This window comes from Myotis yumanensis, unplaced genomic scaffold (genome assembly GCF_028538775.1).
Source record: "Myotis yumanensis isolate MYYU_CA2020_CCGP unplaced genomic scaffold, mMyoYum1.0.hap1 SCAF_6, whole genome shotgun sequence".
NCBI lineage: Eukaryota > Metazoa > Chordata > Mammalia > Chiroptera > Vespertilionidae > Myotis > Myotis yumanensis.
The window spans coordinates 22,697,909-22,718,255 of NW_027223757.1; the positions used below are offsets into that span (position 1 = coordinate 22,697,909).

At 40.3% G+C, this 20,347-nt stretch overlaps 1 protein-coding gene across 1 annotated transcript in view; it reads right to left on the reverse strand.

Annotated features, from left to right (window-relative positions):
• SGK1 (serum/glucocorticoid regulated kinase 1) overlaps positions 1-2,486 on the reverse strand; it is a 101,072-nt gene extending 98,586 nt beyond the window's left edge. Inside the window, exon 1 of the mRNA XM_070417727.1 lies at positions 2,403-2,486. Within this exon, the coding sequence (XP_070273828.1) occupies positions 2,403-2,471 (69 nt within the window). The 5' untranslated portion in view covers positions 2,472-2,486. The remainder of the gene's footprint in view (positions 1-2,402) is intronic.
• Positions 2,487-20,347: the final 17,861 nt, after the last annotated feature.

Consider the following 20,347-nt stretch of genomic DNA (forward strand, 5'->3'; position numbering starts at 1 on the left):
AAATATGCAGAAATGTGTGTAACTTTAACAATGAAATGTAGGAAAAATGGATTCTTCTTAGCTGAAAACAAAGGCATCCTAGAATGTGAGTGAGTATGTAAGTTCACAGGCAAGGTCTGGAAAGCAAGGGCACCAACATGGTAACAGCAGTTACCTCTGGGGAAGGAAGGAAGATCGGGAGGAAGATTGGTATTGTCTTAACAGCTATTTACATATTATTTGTGTAACTATAAGCCAAAGCAAACAAACAAAAAAGCAAAACCCAAAACAAAGTAATGGTTCAAACTGAACCAGTAGACAAAAATCGAGGAGTTTATCCCTGGGGTTGTCATGACTGGACACAAAGTCATATTTTGCGTAGTTTGCCATCCTTGAGGAGTAAGAAAAGCAGGAGGAGGGATTCCTGAACCTATCTCTAGCAAACGACAGACACAGGTTCAAGGCAGATGAAGCTGCCTGTCAGATCTTGCTGTAAACTTCTTTCTCATGTACTCAGATAAGACCTCAGTACCCAGGCTAGTTCTTTGCAAAATTCAAGGTCTACAGAGGCACCAACTGAAGGCTATTGGTAAAATTATGCTTTTAAGGGGAGGGACAATGGTAAATTGGTATATTAATTAGAACATTTCAATAGGAAAAAAAGAAACAACTTTTAAAAATCTACTTGACAGCCCTGGCTGGGTAGCTCAGTTGGTAAGAGCTGTCCTGATATGCCAAGGTCGTGGGTTCAATCCCCAACAGGGCACAGAGAGGAAGCAACTGATAAATCAATAAATCAATAAATAAAATTTTGAAACAATCTTCTTGACAAACACTTGGTCAATTAAAGATCCCTACTGAGGAGTTTTAAACTATCACACATCCCTGTGTGATAATCCCCCCTCCCCCTACACCACCAAATAAATTCATTAATTAAAAGAGTAAAGAGTTTAAGTACTGAAGTATGGGCTATGACAGTTTTTATCCGCAAAACATTTGTTTGCCGTTGGAACTTACTTTTCACAAAGGGCCCTTTCCTTGGAAAGAACTATTTGGGCTACAGGGAAAACTAAGAAACACCGGAGCTCTGAGAAGTTGCATGGCCTCGCTTTGATTCGGCTTGCTGTCGGCACCAGAGAGACCGACCTTGCCTGGGAGTCAGGCTCCTGTCCGTGAGCAGCCGCCAGGACAGGGTGGTGTTTGCTTTGGTTTTAACACATACGTTTTGGCCATGGACCTGAAGGAAGATTTTGATTTACTGAGCAGAGCTCAGTCAAAGGCATGTGGGAGCCTGTGCTGGCCCTCTGGCTGGGCCTGACCTGCTGTTGCCAGCCCGGGTCCATTTAGTGCAGGGAGGGAGTCCAGCCCAGTCCGTAACTCACTGGGTCCTGCTGGTGGGTTAAGAGAAGGGCTGTGTCAGGAGCAGCATAGAAAGAACCTGAATGAAGTACCAATGAATGGAAAGAGCCATTTTGATGGAATTGCCCTGGGTATTAAATAGGCCGGGCAGCTGGGGGCTGAAGGAAGCTTCTGTTGCTTAAGAAACTCTCCATAAGAGTGTCATTCATCAGCCCATTAACAGTTATTCATTTCGTACCTCCCACTAGTGTATACATTTGTAGATGTATGCAGAGCGCCAGTGGGACCATGACAATGAACTGAGTTTATTATGAAAAATCTTTTTTTTTTCCTCCTTCATAACCAATGTAACATTAATGCTATGACTGGACAAACAAGGAATTTAAGACATAAATGTATACAGCAGCATGACCTGATATTACCACTTGAATTCAGACCGCCCACTGCTCTCTCTAAGAGATAGGCAGTCATACTAAACAACATTAAGGCAACTTGAGATAGAGGTTTTAAAATGCTGGATCCCATCCTTTCTGTAAAAGGTCATTCCAGTCCTCTGTTATTTTTACCGTGGATACACTCAGCAAGTTCCTGGCTGAATGGATTTGGGAATCCAGAAGCTGCTGCTTCTGACAATGAAGATAATGCAGCACTTGAGACTGAGTGAATGAAAGGGGTGGAAAAAGTTGAACCCTTCAAAGATAAGAGAGAGAGCTGCTGAATTAGTCCCTGACTAAATTACTAGCCATAACTGTATCCAGGCCGTCACTTTGAAGCTGCCTGTAGTCTTGGGGCTTTGATTGAGAAATTCCCATTCCCAACTCAAATCCTCCTTAAGTCATCCCAGTCCAACCCCCTCTCCCCAAAGCAACTCTTCCTGGGCATCTCACCCGAAGCCCCCAAATTTGCATCAAGGCAGGTGTAAGTCCCTGCTGGACCCCTGCCACCAGAAGCAGGGCTTTCCTTCTGGGCTGGGCAACAAAACCTTAGGCTTCCCACAGGCCAGCAACCAAGGGCGTTGAAGAGAGGAGCAGAACACAAAAGAAACAAACAAGACCTGCCCTTACCCGCTTCTTAAAAAATTGGAAGGCTGAGCATTTCTTGACTGGGAATCCATTCATGTCTTTGTTGACCATTTTCCACAGCGGGAAGTTCACAGTTACAGATCCAGGGTGGCACTCGCCCGGTTAGTGCATCTGGTTCCCGAGTTCCCTCCTGGAGACCGCGAAGGAAGACGGAGCGGGATGGAGACTCCAGCGGGGCCCCGCAGGTTGTCACTCACACATTCTACGGCAGTGGCGACTGCAGCAACCTCTCCCCGCTTTCAATGGCCACCGGCAGAGGCTTCTCTCTTTCCATCATTGTTACGAAACACACGCATCATTGCTACGGGACCCTGGAATGCAGCGGACTCCCAGGAGATGCTGTGGTTGCTGCAGAGAGCTGGAGAAGGACCCCCCCACACACCCCTGCCGCGCCCCCAGCTACCTGGATGCTCTGCGGCGGGTGCAAGTGGGCGATCGCCCTGCTCCAGGTGATGCGCTTCTGGATGTTGCTCGGGAGGAGAGCTGTTTTTAATTGTGCAAGTTCCACTGGGAGCCGTAGTTAAGCAGCTGAGAGAAGGAGTAAGAAAAAGCAGATGCCAGAGGGAGGGAGGGAGAACCGCGCCAGAAAGGCACAGGGAGAGAGAAAGCGATGCTGGAAGACACAGTGATTCATGAATATCTGAGTAGCGGATGGAGAGAGGGCATCAGCTCAGGACGTGCTGGCTGAAAAGCACTTGACTACCCGCGGGCGGGCGGGAGGGCTACTTTAATAGCTTTTTTTTCTTTTTGTTGTAAGGAACCATTGATATCAGAATTTCTTATAAAATGCAGATCGTTTTTATTTCGTGCTCATTCAAATTCTTTTGATACCGATTCCTGGAGAAAAGCCTCTTGATGGAAATTTCATCAAATTTATTCCTGACCTGTCCGTAAATGGAGAAAAATGAAAGTGCAAGCATAGGCATGACAATGGACGCTCTCTCTATGTGGAGCCTTTTCGAGCATCCTCTCCCTACTTGTCATAACAGTAGCAACAGTAAAGGCAATTGTGTCTCTTCCAATGAAGAAGCCTGTTAAAAAAAGAACACGATAGGCATATCCAAAACTGTCTTATGAAGAAACACAAAGAGCAAAGTCCATTTAAAGGAGGACTGGTGAATAAGAGAGGAAAATATTCTTCTTATCACGTGGAAATCTGCCCCTAAAGTCCTTACCTGTGTTATATTTGCACACTAAATTCATTTTTTGAAAAGCCGCTTCATTTGTGCCTGTCCTATTTTTCCATGTTTCCTTCTTAATGTTGATATTTTATGGGGACATTTAAAAATTAGCGCTAGTAGCTAAATGGAGAGAGCAAAGAAAACAAACATGGCATCCGATCCAGCACTGCCCCCAGGACAGCAGTGTGTGGCTTCCTGCCAGTCACCTGACCTCACTGCCTCTCAGAAGTGCCTCATCCATAAAATGGAGGCAACCACTCATTCATTCCTTCATTGACTCCTTCATTCATTTAGTCATTCACTTGTTTGCTGTGTCATTCCATTTGTCCATCCGGTCCAATCCAAATGTAGCAACTGTTCCCAGGCTGTACAGCCTTTTCACAGTCACCACAAGGGAATATAATCGATAAATAAAGGGCAAGCACAATGCCTACTTGATAAAAACAATAGCCAGCTCATTAAAAACAAGCTACCTAACATTGTTAAAATATTTATACAACAGTCTCTGGTAAGAAGAGAAACCTACAGGTTAACTGGGAAAGAGATGTATTGATTTTATTAAATTGGAATATAAATATTTATAGTTGGACCAGGTATTTTTGTTGTTGTTCCTTTTTTTTCTTTAAAGAGCAATGAATTCTTATTTGCTAAATGCTTTGAGGTTTCCAAAAGAAAAGTACAATACAACCAAATGATGGCATTATGATCAAGGGAAAAGAAACTATTCATTTTGGAGAAATATGTTAAGTTGTCCAAGATGCAAGGGTCTGTTAATCTGCAACATTGATAGGTTTTGTGGTTTTTCTAAAGAATTCACTTAAAATTCTGGTAGCTAAAGAGAGAATTTTTGAGTATAATAGAAATGTTCTCCATAACAACTATGGTGGAGGTTATATAACTATCCATTTGTCAGACTCATCAAACTTCATACAAAAAAAAAAAAAGAATTTTTTTCTGTATGTAAATTATAGTTCAATAAACCTAATTAAAAAAAAATCATGGCCATTCAAATTCTTTCCAGTTCCCCATGTTGCCTTTAAGATTTATTGAGTTTGAGTGATAGGTAAGAGTGGCTCTTTAAGCATCTGGTAGGAAGCCAGTGCTGGGGCCTTGTCCTGATTCCACATGGCCTTAGCAAGCATATTGGGATTAAGTACTGCATGTTAATTCAGAGTGAAGAGGTAATGGTTAATAGAAATTATGAGGGAGGAGGTTATAATTAAATTATATTCCTCCTTCTCCTCCTCCTCACTATATGCCACCCCTTGGAGATGCTGCCACTGTCACCTAGTCTATGCAAAGTCCTATGGAATATCCTGTGAATGTAAACATCAGTAGTTTTGTCACTAAGAGATTCACATCTTAGAGAAGAAACATACTGTGATAAGAATAAGGTGTGTGTGTGTGTGTGTGTGTGTGTGTGTGTGATATAAGCATTAACTCTATCTTGGCTTAGTGAGGGGGGGGGTATGGTGGCTTAGAGTGGGTGGGGAGGCCCACGGAGGTTTCCCCAAAGTAGAGGTTAGAGGTTGGCAGATGAAGAAGCATAGGGCAGGGGCTCTGACCAGATCAGGTAGCCTCTTATTTTGGGCTATATTTTGGTCATTGCAATCACAGAGAAATGTGTTAAGTACAGCGTGTTGGCTACTCAGGGTAAAAAAGCATCTCTCATCTCACTCTTACTTCTATTTTCATAAATAAAGCTGCCTGCACATAGGCCCTGAGTGACTGCTATGCACTAAGTGCCTCCGTGACCAGGTATGTTAATACTTAGAAAGAAACACAGACTACTGCTGATGGCAAAACAGAAAATTGCCTCTGGACTCTGACAACATCCTATTTGCACATTGAACTTGTTTTAATTTAATTAATTTATTGACTTACTTCCTTTTCTCATTAAACACCCTTATTCATTTTTGTAGTCCCAGCATGCAGTGGAGTGCTGGGGCCAGGCTAGGTGCTCAATGAATGCTTTTCAAATCAACTAAATAAAAACTATGTAGAACTACATAGACCTGGCACCAGACCATTTGTAGGAATCATTAAACATCTTTGATATTTTTTTAAACAATCAAGTAAACTTCCATCATAACCAATGTGCTGAGCTCTAGTAAGAGCAACTGACCCTCAATCCTTACCATTTCTTCTTTAGGCTTCAATGACATTGCTACCCTGGGAGGATACACTGTTTTTATGGAAAACGCTAATGTTAAAAATAATCCCTTGATTCTTAATTTTTTTGTAGTATATTCACTTTTTCTCCCAACAATATTGTTTAAATTTTAACACAAAGAGAAAAATGAGGTAGCTAGATAGGACTGAGAGAGTGCTAAATTGATTTGGAAGATCTAGTCACGGAACTCTCTTTTCTAATTGTGTGACCTTGAACAAGTTCCTTCAGTTTAATGAACCTCAGTTTTTTCATCTGTAAAATAATAATAAAATGCATCCCATCTACCTCATAAGGCAATTGTCAGTGGACCAGGTTATACATGAAAGAGCCTTGTGAAACAATGAATAATATTACATTTTGATTTTATGAAAACAAGAGACATATACAATACTTTTATAAAAAGTTTCTTTCCTTAGACTAAAGTGTTTTTACATTTAGTTGTTGAGTGGAATAAAAGCTTTTTTTTCTTACAACCTAGAAAACATATGAGATAATAAATAATAAAATATCTATCTAGTAGCAAATGTCCTTAAGGAGAAAGGGACACAAATAGACCACATCATAAGAAATGTTTTATGTTCCCCTTTAGCCTGGATGACTGTGACTTGATCATATGCTTAAAAAAAACCAGCCACAGTGGGAGTGATGGTTGTAATTAGGAATTAGGGAAGCTCATTGGGGATTCTGGGTTTCTTTTTATACATGTGAAAGATTTTTTTAAAAAATTCTTTGGTTTAACCAAATTAGATTTAATTCATGTATATATCAAGAAAAGTTACAAAAGAAAAACCAAACTTAAAAGATCAGTTCATCATATTTTTTTTTCAAAGAAGGAATTACGTACAAATAAAAAGAATCAATGGATTCATGACATTTTTCAGAAAAGATGCAAGTAGCAATGGCATGTCTTCCCTTTTGTAGATGAGATTAAGTGCTACATATTTGTAATTTGTTTCCATTCTCACTATGTTAAAAAACAGTCCTTCATTTTATAAATATACAGCTTCCTTATAGAGTCAGTATTTATCAACTATCTTCTAACTGGCAAAAGGTAAAAAAATAAATAAATATTTCCAGTGTTAACTGACTTGATACTGTTTATTGAAAGTCAAGTGTATGCTAGTCATCACACTTACAAGAAAGATAATAAACCAATAAAAAGACCAGAATTTGTCTTGGCAAATACAATTTGATAGTAGCATTTAATTCATATTTAAGGTATTCAACTTTATTCTAGGCCAGTGATGGCGAACCTTTTGAGCTCGGCGTGTCAGCATTTTGAAAAACCCTAACTTAACTCTGGTGCCGTGTCACATATAGAAATTTTTTGATATTTGCAACCATAGTAAAACAAAGATTTATATTTTTGATATTTATTTTATATATTTAAATGCCATTTAACAAAGAAAAATCAACCAAAAAAATGAGTTCATGTGTCACCTCTGACACGCGTGTCATAGGTTCGCCATCACTGTTCTAGGCTATGGTTTTAGCTAGATTACCAAATAAACTGAAATTTTATTTATCTCTATTATAAGACATCCTATATAATAAAAGGCTAATATGCAAATTGTCCCCTCAACCAGGAGTTCGACCAGGGGGCGGGTCGGCCGGACCCCACTTGTGCACAAATTTGTGCACTGTGCCTCTAGTTTTATATAGAATTACAAAATTTAGTTCTTCAGTTCAAGAGAAGCTGTAATAGCTGATTAAAAATTCATCCTGCCTACTTGTATCTCTGCTACTTTCTTTTTACCTGGACCCACGCTGACACCTACATACACATCCCTCTCTCTTTGTCTTTTGTCTCATTGGTTCTATATTACAAAATGTTACAGAACATATTTATGACATGGTCTCTTTTGACACAAAGACATAAAGAAATCCTCTTTCTTGTGGCAATGTGACAACATGTAGCCCAAGGGGACAAAACAATTTGTTAGTAATTGCTCATTTGAATATTAGTGATAATTCATTCAACATAAACAGTGAATTTTACAGCTTTCCCAGATTTCACATGTATGCATTCATTTCCATTCTCTTGTTTAAATCATACAAAGGATTTAGAACCTGAAAAGATAGTTTACTTTGAAGAAAATATATTATTTTGAGCTCTTTTTTGACCCAACTGTCCTTATTATAGTGATATTTTATCTCTTCGGTCTGGGTATTTCCAATGTTGTAGCAATATTTTGACATTATATAGATATCCTTGATGGAGACCTGGCAAACATAAAGATAGACAATTCCATACACAATCACACATGGACATGGTCACTGGGAATGAAGAGAGGAGGTCAGCAGAGCATTCTACAAAGGTCATTTTTTTATTATTGATTTCAGAGCCGAAGGAGAAACATCAATGATGAGAAAGAATCATTGATTGGCTGCTTCCTGCACACTCCACACTGGGGATTGAGCCTGCAATTCAGGCATGTGCCCTGACCAGGAATCGAACCATGACCTCCAGGTTCATAGGTTGATGCTCAACCATTGAGCCATGCAGACAGGGCTACAAAGGCCATTATTATTTACTAGAGGCTTGGTGCACGAATTTGTGCATGGGTGGAGTTGGCCGCCCACCCTGATCATGGCCGATGGGGCAGGGCAGGCTTGGGGGAGGGGATGTGGGAGATTGGCCAGCCAGCCCTGCCCCGATTGGGGTGAGGGGGGCAAACGGGGGTGGGGCCTGGTTGAGGGGACAATTTGCATATTAGTCTTTTATTATATAGGATGAACTGGATTGCCTTCTGAATGACTGAGAAATGAAGGAGAAACTAGGTGGTAATGAATTTTATAGCCTTTTTATAAGATGCATTTTTTTTTGGTATTTTTACAGATTTCTCTCTCTTTCTCTCTCTCTCTCTCTCTCTCTCTCTTTTTTCAACACTCAATCTTTCAGATCAGGTTTAATATAATTCTTTAAGTGAGGCCAGGAGGTCACATTTTTAACTTGACTTGTCCATAAGATGTTCATTAACTACTTTTTTATGTACAGCACAAATGAACTGTGGTGTGAGAGGGCTGCTCCTGTCACTGTGTCACCAGGCTGTGCACGTGATAGAACAGGTTATTGTGATTAGTATTGATTGAAAAGACATTAGAGGAAAATTGGTAGCCTGGTACCAGAGTCTTGTTTTCTATAAGCATGACCTTTGGCTTTATCTCTATGTGCACCATGAAATGAAAAGCTTATTTTTATAATACCTATGTAACAAATTTTCATGAGGAGTTACAGCTACTCATTTTGATGATTCTCCCCATTATTAATTATAAAATCAGTCAAATAGCCTCTCCCTATAAGTAACCTTCATAATCAAAAGAGATAAACTCATCCAGACCTGATTCTGGTAGAGATGAAGAATTTGATTGAATTTGAGTCATGAGATTTACATTAACCTTTCCATCACTTCCTAAAGTAAAGAGATCTATCTGTAAGGAGTTGGATGAACAGTTTATGCATTTCCAGATGAATTGGAAAACATAATTTTTTAGTTAAAAATAGAATAACATTCTGAAGAGAAGCTGGCTACTTTGGAAAGTTATGTGCAACCAAAGTGATTTGAATTGTGAAAAGGCAGACATTGTAAATGATTAAACACATTTTAGTGAGTGTGTTTCTCCTTCAATTTGGCTTTTCTTTGCACACTATCTTGTCATTGAAGTACAGACTTGACATTTTGGATGGAAGCTGTTGAACACGATAGGGGAAGACCAGTATGTTCTTCTAAAATTCTCCTGTTTATTTAAATTTAAAAATACTTAGTCCTTATCTAGCCTATCATTTTATATTTCTATTTTTAATTTTTAATATAGGGTTTTACTAGATAGTTCTGCCTAGAATTCCTTCTCAGCTTTGGCTGAACAGAGTACCAATATTTTAGCTCTTCTGGAAGGGCTGAAGGTGTACTTAAAGTAGAATGTTCTTATTTTTATCCAGTGTGTGCTATTTTTATAATGAAGTGGGCCATTGAAAGGTTCTTAAAATGTAATATAAATTAATGCTTTATTGAAGATACTCTATATAATAAACAAACATGAAATCTTAAGGAAAAAGAAAAGATCTAAAGTAAAACTTCCCCTCTATTTGTGAGGGTCTATGTGCTAAGCTGTATTTATTTAGTTTACTAGGTATTTATTACTACTGTTTGGATGAAAAAGAAGAGACAATCTAAATAAAGGACATGAGTTCCACCTCTTCATCTCAAGGATTCAATATGCATATTTAAATCAATACCAGAGTAATAATAGCACAGTGGGTTACTGCATTAGAAGCATTGTGGTCTAATGGCCAAGAATGATGATGCCCAGGTTTCAATGTGTCCACCACTTCCTGGCTATGTGACTTGGGACACATTATGTAAGCCAAGTTTGTTTCCCATCTTTAAAGAGGGGACAATAGTTGTACCTATGTCTCTGAGTTCTTATAATAATGAGAAAGTATACTTTGTGCAAGTTAAATTATTTAACACAGTGTGTGGCACACTCCAGGATAGCAGTAAGGGTTGGCTATTGTTATTGCTACCTGAAAACATTCATAGAGAAGGTTCTCATTGAATCCAGTGGCTGGGAAAGAGCATGCAGAGTGTGGAAGGCATGAAGAGTTTTGAATGCCCAGTGTTAGTACTTTCAGAGGGCAGTGGGCCTAGTTTCCAAAGAGGTCTTAGGGTATTAACCTACAACAGCCACCTGCATGTAAGAATTTTCTTAAATAATTGTGTTTTCTCTTTTGAAAAATTCATGCAAATTTTGAGTTATAGTCCATAATATATGCTGGTAGTTGTTACTAAAAGAGTAATGTGCCTCCTTCACCTCGCGCTCCAAACCTTCAAATACAATTTCTGCTCTTGGGGCTGAGACCTACTTATTCTGTGGCTTCTGGCACTCTGTACTTTATGCCAGATGGAGAAACACAAGGAAAAGCTGAGAAAGGGGTCACATGCAGGTTGGAGGCAGGAATTTCAGATTTGTGTCTGGAGGTAACTTTAAAAAAAGATGTTGAATGAAATATTATAGTACTATTTACAACAGTAGGTACTATGTTGTGAGTGCTTTCTGCATGCCAGACACTGGGTTAGGCACCTTATAAATAACTCATTAACTACTCACAATATCTCTGAGCAAAAGCAATTGTTTCTGCATTTGCAGAGAACATTGCAGTGGAAAGATGGGAGTCCAGAGGCACTGTGATCATTTAGTAGGAGATACTTGGCCAGATTTTGACTGATAATAATTTAGCTCAAGAGGGTAACAATACAAAGTTTTAAAAGCATAAATTTTATTATCTTATTCAACAAACATGGGTTAAATGTTAATGCACCTCATAATGGTGAAAAGGATACTCTCCTTGCTTTGCAGAAAAGTTGACAGTCAATTGCAGGGCTGTTTGATGAGTGTTAAGAAGCATAGGACATCTGGGAACCCATAGACAAACCAGTCCAACTTTGGGAATCTAAGTGCCTTTAAAAGACAGATGTTGTGAAGAATAAAATTTTTAACTGAGTAGATGCAGAGCATGGAAGCACACTGGAGTCAGACTACTTGGGTTCAATCTCTCACCCCACTGCTTACTAGCAATGTGATCTTAGGTAATTTCCTTAACCTCCAACCCTTAGTTTCCCCATCTGAAAACAGAAATCAAAATAATCCTTGCCTCATACGGTTGTTGTGCAGATTGATGTGAGGTAATATATGAATTGTGAAATAGTGCCTGACCCATAATAATAAGTTCTATGCAATTGTTTGCTTGCTTCTATGAGAAGTAGAAAGAGAAGGAAGTTATGAGTGCAAATAAGCAAGAAGCCGATGCTACAATCATTGATGCATTCATTGATATTTTTGAGGTTTCTCTCACTATTGTAAACTTCACACTCTCACCTCCAGTGTTTGGGCCAGAACTTAAAACTTGTTAAGGCCAAGGGGGTAAAGGAAATGACTGGAGAATTGGGCACTGCCAGGAACTGAGTTGAATGGGGCCGTCTGAAAAGGGCAGCTGCTACTCAGCTCCAACCAATTATTGCCACACAGAAATGTCAGTCCAGTGATGCCAGAGCTTCTGACATTTTAGAGAAGCTGCAAAACCAAAACTATGAGTCAAAAAAAAATTGTCCGTTGGGCTGGATTTAGCCTTTTGAGACTCTTTTTAGGTTCTCTGTTGCTTCGGGGGATATATAATGGCCTTTTCTTTCAAGTTCTGCACAACAAAGAGGGAGGAAGAAAGAAGTTGCTGGGCTCTGGGGAGACAATTTCAAACAGGCTGTGGTTTTTGCAGGTCTCGGTTCCTGAGTAGTGCAGGCTGGGGTGCTCCCTGGGTTTGGAACCCTACTCCTGCAGGTCCATTTTCTACCTCACCCCCAACAGAGGGTGTGTGTGTGTGGGGGGGGGGGGGGGGGCGCGTGGCTGGTTATGTTATTGAATGGCCCACGATGGTGATATTTATTATACTTAAGTGTCAGGGAGCAATTCATATTTGTTACACGTGTAAATGACTAGTTTTAGTACCATGCAGACTCCTATCTTTTCATCCTCAGATATATTTTGCAATATGGAAGAACCAAATTTAGCTTAGAAAGGATGACATTTATGATAACTGCTGCCAAAAGTAACATTCAAGTCTGTAATTTCAACCAACATTCATTCTATAACTCTTTATTGAGCATCAACTGCATGCTGCTCTCTTCATGCTCCTTCATCTGGTCTTCCTGTGCCAAGCAGTGTGACTATGTGAAGGTACAATGAGTGACAGTGAAGGCATGTGGATTTGGGTGCATAGACTTTGTCCTAATGAGTCCATGGCTTTGTCAAATGATCCAGTTAGCAAGACCTCATTCAGAAAACTAAACACCAAAACTGACCATAATTTTATTACTATGTTTCAAGTAGAGAATAAAATGAACTACCTAGAGGTAATTATATTTACCCTGGCTCTAGAAAGAAATCAACAATCAAACCAGGTTGAGAGTTCTATACTACTTTAGTTTTTTTCTTATTTGATTGAGTCCTATAACTCCTTAAATTTGAATTGCCAGGAAAAAATCAGATTAAATAACAACATTTAATAATCCTATAGAATAAAAGGCTGATATGCAAATAGACCGAATGGTGGAACAACGAAACAACCAGTTGCTATGATGTGCACTGACCACCAGGGAGCACATGCAGAACATGGCGGGTGTCAGCCGCGGCAGGATGTAGAGCAGGTGAGCAGGGGCACCAGACCAAGGTGGGGCACTGGTCACTGTCATCAGGGTGAGCCTCTGGTGGTTACTGAAAATTCTTTATCTCATGCAAAAACGGTCCCGCCAGGCGCTTGCACCTGCTGCTGGCACTGGCGCTGGCCCCACTAACACCCGCTGCTGGTGCCGGAGCCGCCGCTCGCACCCACTGCCGTACCCTGTGCCAGTCCTGATTGCTCGACATCGGCAGTGGGTGCCAGCAGCGGCTGCCGGCCCTAATTGCCCCTGAGGGCTTCTCCACCTCACACCCACTGACAGCGCCAGCCCCAATCACTCCGTGCCTTCAGGGGGTACAAGTGGGGCTGGCGCCATCAGCGCATGGGAGCAGTGGTGGTGGGAGTGGGGCTGCCGGGAGACAGGGGACAGGGGGCTGTAGCAGGAGGGGTCGGGCGGAAGCATGGAGGATGGGCTGAGACCTGCCCCTGTGCCTACCACAGCCTCGTGGCCCACAGTTCCTTTCAAGGTGCACAAATTCATGCACTGGGCCCCTAGTCAACAATAATGACAGCATTTTTCGTATCCAAATTTACACCTTTAATATGTTTTTTGAGGATACACTGTGTTTTATTTTCCCCTACCACAACAAATTCATCCTGCTGCCTCTCCACTGGCTTGTCCCAGATCTGGAATTTAATTTACATTCTAAGTAAACACAGTGCTGACATTAGACCATGCACGACTCAATAATCAAACCCTCTAGACTTAGCTAGCCACTTCCAATTTGAGAATGTGTAATTCATTTCTACTATAAATGAGTTATACCATACAAAACAGCCGTATGAAGGAACAAAGGAAGAGAAATACCTTGACTGCTCATAACAGACACTATCCCAGTGCTAACATATATCACAGTATAGTCCTTCTTGTCTTCAATTAGTTTCTCCCTACACACAGTTCCTTCGAATCTTGTACATCTTGGGACTCAAACTGCATTATCCTCTGCTTCATCTAATTGAGTGGAAATCCTTTTCCTTGGCAATGGAGAGCTTTAGAGCACTACAATATGCAAATGCCCTTTTAATATTACACAATGTGCTGTTTCCCCTGGGGTGAGTATTAAGACTTTTAATGGGAAATGACACTAACAGGAAAACTTTATCTTTTTCACTTTCTATTTTGCTCTTTCATTTTGAACCCATTCTTTTGTATCATACACAAATGTTTTCTACATGAATATAGAACACGTAGACTATTTGTTGTAAGGATTAAGTTAGCTTATACATGTAAAGGACCTAGAACAGTATCTGGCGGCATAGTTAATAGTCAAATATTTACCACCATCATCATTATCATCATCACCACTGTCAATGTAAACTTCCCTCTAGACTCAAGAGTTTTGTCACTTTGTTTCTTTAGGCAGTGTAATTCTCATCTTGCATTTTGGGTCATGACCTCTAGTGACAATACTCAGGATAGGAGGGTTCCCCTATCTCAGAGCTCTGGAGCTAATTTCCCTCCTCTCTTAGCCATGTGTACCTCATAGATGCTTCCAGATTGGGACTTAATCAATGCATCAACAAATTTTTGGTGACTATGTGTTGATGTAAGGCACAGTGGCTTGTAAAATATCTTTAGAAACCTTCCTTGCTCTGAAGGAGCTGATAATGTGTTAAAAAAACTAAATAAAAAATTTATTAAAATACAACAAAACAAAAATTGTACTAAGGCCGAGTGTGCTCAAGAGAGACAAATGAGTGGTGTAGACAGAGTGATTCTGAGGAATCACCTATTAGAATTACTGCTATTAGAATCACCTTTACCTATTATAGTAGAGTGAGAAGGTCTCAAGGAAGAAGTGAGTCTTAGAGTCAAAGATGTGGAGGATTTCATTCAGCATGCTAAAGGGTTACGTCTTGAAATATTAATTTGTGCATTTTCTAGATGTATTCTTCCCTGTGGTAATTTCTTTCTCTTCCAGCCACAGTGAAGCAAAAACAAAGGCTAATAGAACACTTCATCCTAGGCCAGAGCCTTTTAGGGTACATGGAACAGAGTATTATCTCACGCTTTTAATAGATCCAGATCCAGAAAAGAGAGGAGAGTGCTGATGAATTATTGAAACTAGAGAGAGAAGAGAAGGAATGGGGCAGGGAGCAAAAGAAGAACCTTCAACCTGTACAGTCAGGGAGCTGAGAAGAAGCTGATTTGGTGCAGGTTATCATCTAATGAGGACTCCACAGAGCCTTTGAATGGTGGCCTACTGTTTCCCCTCCTGCTCATTGCCTGTGAATTACCTGCCATCTTCAGGTGCTAAACTCCTGTAGCTCCATTTTATACCTCACCCCCAACAGAGGTGAGGGGGCATGGACATCTTATGAGGAGAAGAGTATAATGCAGGACCCTCAGATCAAAGTAGGACCCAACAGGACCAATCAGGAATCTCCCTTTGAGTGAGGACATTGGTGGCCACAGTGACCCTGATACATATAGAAAAGAACAGGTATAGGAACTAGCCCCTAGTCCATTTAGAATAGGTAAATTGGAATAATTCTTAAGTTCGTAAAAAATGCCACTGACAGTTGAGCTGTTAACCTACATACAGAGTCCACCCCATTAGGCAGAGGCTATGTTCAACCACACATAAAGACTTGAGACACCCTCCTCCCCCGCTTTGACACACATCTTTATTAATTCCTTTAATCTCTTCTTTTAACCAAATCATAAAACAGTATTCTTTTAGGATTGCCTCTAAAGATTAATACCACATGGCTATCCTGAATAAGTAAAGAAAATTAACAGGTAGTGTTATTATCAACACAGGATTTCAGAATTGAAATGGTAGTGTTGGCTTGTAAAGCAGATTTAAAAACTGCCACAAGCAGAAAGGGAAGAGCTGAGAAGTCAGCTTGTCCTTCGTTTACTTCTGGACCTGTATTCTCTTTGTCAGATTCTAGCCAACTGAAAAAATTCATGAGTTCAATGATTATCCATCCAACTACCCATCTATTCATCTGTCTATTCAATCATCCATCCATCCATCCATCCATCCATCCATCCATCCATCCATACACACATTTACGAAATGACTACTATATACTAGGGATTCATCGAAGAGCGGAGATTTTAGCAGTGAGAGAAAAAAAACTCCCCCATCTCATGATGCTTATATTTTAGTGGGGGCAGATAGACAAGAAACAAAATAAATTGGTGTAAAATAAAATAAATTATGGAGAAAAAGAAAATGAGAAAGGGTCATTGGAATTCCAGGGTCGGTAGAGGGAAGGCTTATTTTTTTAAAAAAAATTTTAGGTCTATGAATTTATTAATAACTGTAGATTTCTTTCAGAGCATGAACAATACTGAAAATAAGCAAATTTAAATTCTTATGATAAAACATTTCCACTTCTCCTGAATGTAGTTTTTCCTCACTGGTATTAAAACCAGATGATGAGTTTAATGGTTCTTTAAATTGAAACCAAGCATTGGTTTTCATCACTGTGGTAGTGTTCTTTGCCTTAGGATCATATTCAAATTGCTTTGATCTCTGAAAGAAGCATCAACCAGGAGACCAATTCTTGGGAAGTATTTTATCACCCACCATGGGTACCCTTTGTACATGGTTTAGATCACTTTGTCAAGGCTTCCATTTTTAAAAAATGGTCAGGAAAGGCCTATCTGAGAAGGTGACTTAGTGAATGCCTGAAGGAACCATGGAGGGATAACTTGGGGAAGTATTCCAGAGGGGGATTCAGGGACAAAGGCCCTGAGCTAGTTTATGGTACATGAAGGCTATTATGTAGGCAACAAACTGAAATTTTCAGATTTTCAATGACTCTAGTAGATTTATAACAGCAAATGACACTGATGAATCTTTTGGTCAAAGCAAATTTATACTTCACTCTATGTGGATATAAATTATCTACTGTCAGAAAATGCTTAAGCTAAATATTGACTAATTTTTCTACATAATATTATATTCTTCTTTTTTTTTTTTTTTCTTGAACATTGCCCTTTATTTGGAATTTTTCACTTAAAAAAAAAGTTTAACTCATTAAGAAAAAAATCTTTTTTTTTTTCCCGCTTAAAGTATTACAAAGGGTATTACATAAGTGTCCTTTTTCCCCCCCCCCCCCCGCCCTTGACAAACCCCTACCCTCCCTTACCCCCCAGTGTCTTATGTCCATTAGTTATGCTTATATGCATGCATACAAGTCCTTCGGTTGATCTCTTACTCCCCTCCCTCCTGCCCCCCAACTCTCTCTGGCCTTCCCACTGCAGTTTGACAATCAGTTTGAGGCAGCTCTGCCTCTGTATCTAATATTATATTCTTGTTTGGGAAAGATCTAAATCACTCCAGTAGGATTGGCAGTTTCTCTAATACTGGCTCCTAGGAAGTTGGTGATGATGGCAGTCATTTGTGATTGCCTATTGATAAATTAAAACAGAAATTGTCATGACCTGACCTCATTCTAATGCAAACCCTTAACTACCAGAGTAACAAGGAAACTCTTGTCAGTGTCATTGCCCTCTTCCCAATTCCCCCTATTAGATTTGCATAGTTTTGCCATCTTTCATGGAGGTCAATACTCAGCATGTTTGGCTTTTAACTGGCATCATTAATCAATGTGACATTAATCCAGGAAGAATAGCTATCACCCTGGGGCAAGTGGTAGGAACTAGCCTTGTTAAGGTGACACTTTTGATTGCAGAGTTTATTCATCCTTATGCACTTTACTCCCTTGTCAGGTCTCATGAGACCTTTTGCAAGGGCTATCTTTAAAACCTTTCTCAGCCTCACTCCTGCTAATAGAATGCAATAATAGCCGGGCCTTCAGGCTAAGTGGACATTTGAGATCTTCAGATATCTAGAGACAACATATCATACCTCAGAGCAAGAAACAATTGTCTTAATTTGAAGCAACATTCCTGGTACTAGGAGGGAATTTTGTTTGAATGCTTTTATTTGTGGAACAAAAATTGCAAAGACATTTGTCTTTTCATAATTGTAATCTATACATTAGAACAAGGTAGGCTAGAAACCAGGGCAGAACTCAGTCGTCCTTCCTGTGAGCCAATTTTGGGACCTCCTAGACCTCCTAGTTTGTAGTTAAATTATCAGCGAGTGATCATATAATTTATTTCTCACGGTGTCTGGAATGTTTATAAAGAACTTGTGTCATATAAATTACACATCTGGCTCCACACGAGCTCATTCCTTATATATCTTTTTTTCGGAAGTGAAGCGTGTGTGTGTGTGTGTGTGTGTGTGTGTGTGTGTGTGTGTAAGTGAATGGGCAGCGTTCAGAAGACGGGAAATGGGTTTTTCCCCACCCTCACCACATAGTTACTGGAGGTGCATTTCTTTATCCTTCACTTAATCTCTCTGTCTCAATTTCTCATCAGTAAAAGGATATCTTTTTCTTAAAAGGAGATAAAATGAACCAATATATGTGAAAAATGTAGATTCTCTAAATATTATCACAGTTTTAATAGATTGATGATCATGAGTGCAGACAATCTTTGACACCCCTACCCTCAGGGGTTAACCCCAAACTGCTACTCACCAGGTATGGGAAATTCATATTAAAAATTATCGCAGTTCTCCACGGAGTGAGGAGGGCATGTATTATGCAAATATGCAGCACATTGCCTGACAACAGCTCAATAAATAGCAGTATTGTGATTTGTAGGGGATGTGAAGAGTGTGCCAGAGATCGGAACAAGCCAGAGCCCAGGAACCCAACCTTGGGAGACCTCAAGCTGTGCTGGAAGGATAGTGGTGCGGCAGTCTCCTGTCCCCAGGGGCTGTGCATCCTGCGCTGGCTCCAGTGCTGGGGACTCCGCCCTTTCCTGGCCTGGCGAGGACACTGGCCTAGGCGGCAGGCGCCAGGGCGGAACCCAGCAAGGCTTCTTGGACAACCCCTCCCTCGGAAATGAATTGCAATGCTTAACTGCAGATTTCATTCATCTTTAACAAAGGACTACTCCTATTCAGTTTGATTAAAATAGAAAACGGACTTCCTAGGAATTATCAATGTGCAGTCATATGTGCCACACATTCGCATATGTGAGAAGCCTGAGGAATAGCGAGTTATTATTTGCAGTCAGTGCCTGGAATACTTGCCCTTCCCCTGGTGTTTCACACCAGGACTGTTGTCTGTGATCACGGAGCTTAAAAATGAGAGACTTGTGTACACTATAGGGACTTTAAAAAAAAAAACTTGTTTCCTTTTTCCAATCTGTGCAAATTTATTGAACAATATGTAAATAAATGCACAGGGCAAAAACTTTTTTATTATAATTTGGTAGTAAATCAGTTATCAGCATTTTATTGAACCTATTATTGGTCAGACAAGGGCTAGATTGCACACAAAATCATCATATGTTTAGCATGTGGACAAATAAGGGGCTCTGTAGACAGTAACTTCACAGGGCGATCTGTTCATAAGTTCCTAACTGAGCAGGTCATGGTAGTCATACCCCAGGCATATAACTTTTTTAGTAAAAGGTTTATCTTTGCCTTAAGCAAGCCCTGTCTGTTTTTCCTGTGTATCTAGTTAACACAGCTTTGAATGAAGAATAATCACCCCCAAGAGATCACACAATCTTGTTAACTATACTGTAATCTGACCCTTCCTCCCACCTTCATTTTCTCTTCCTACTTCCCTTCTTAATCTCAAATTCATAAAAGAAACTGCAAAACTGTTAGTCTTCAGATCCCATGAAATCTCGCTTCCCAACCATAGTCATCAGTTTTGGCTCAAGTAAACTCATGCAAATTCTCTACAGGCTTGGACACTTCTTACCTCAACAAGTATATTTAAGCAAACATTTATTGAATGCCTGCTTAGTAACAGGCACTGTGCTTGGCATTGAGGAGACAAAGCTTGTGAAATGGTTGGGGGTGGAATGGGTGGGTGGGGCACAGCAAACCGATATTTCATATGTAAATGTGCTGGGAGAAAACTCAGCTGGCCATGGAAGCCAGAAGTGGAACTTCCAGTCTGAAAGTTCTGAGAAGACTGCCCTGGGGCCTGAGTCCAGTCTCAGGAGATGAATGGGAGCCTCAAGCAAAATTGACGGAAGGGTGGGGGAGAGAGGGAGGAGTCTGTGGTTGGGTGGTGGCAGGGTCACAGCATAGAGATGTGAAACAATAACATGCCTGCAAATAAATCTATGAGGAAAGCAAGAGGCAGAACGTGGAGAAAGATGAGCCTGGAGAGGAAGGTAGGCAAAGTTGGGTCTCGTGCTAAGAAATTTGGGCTTTACTATAGGACAGGTGTTGGTTGGAAAGATGGGGAGTGGCTTCCTTCACTTGGCCTCATCCCTAGAGGATCTAGGAATTTTTGCGATAAAACTCCTAAGGCCACGAAGTGCAAAGGAAATGTCGGAAGGGCC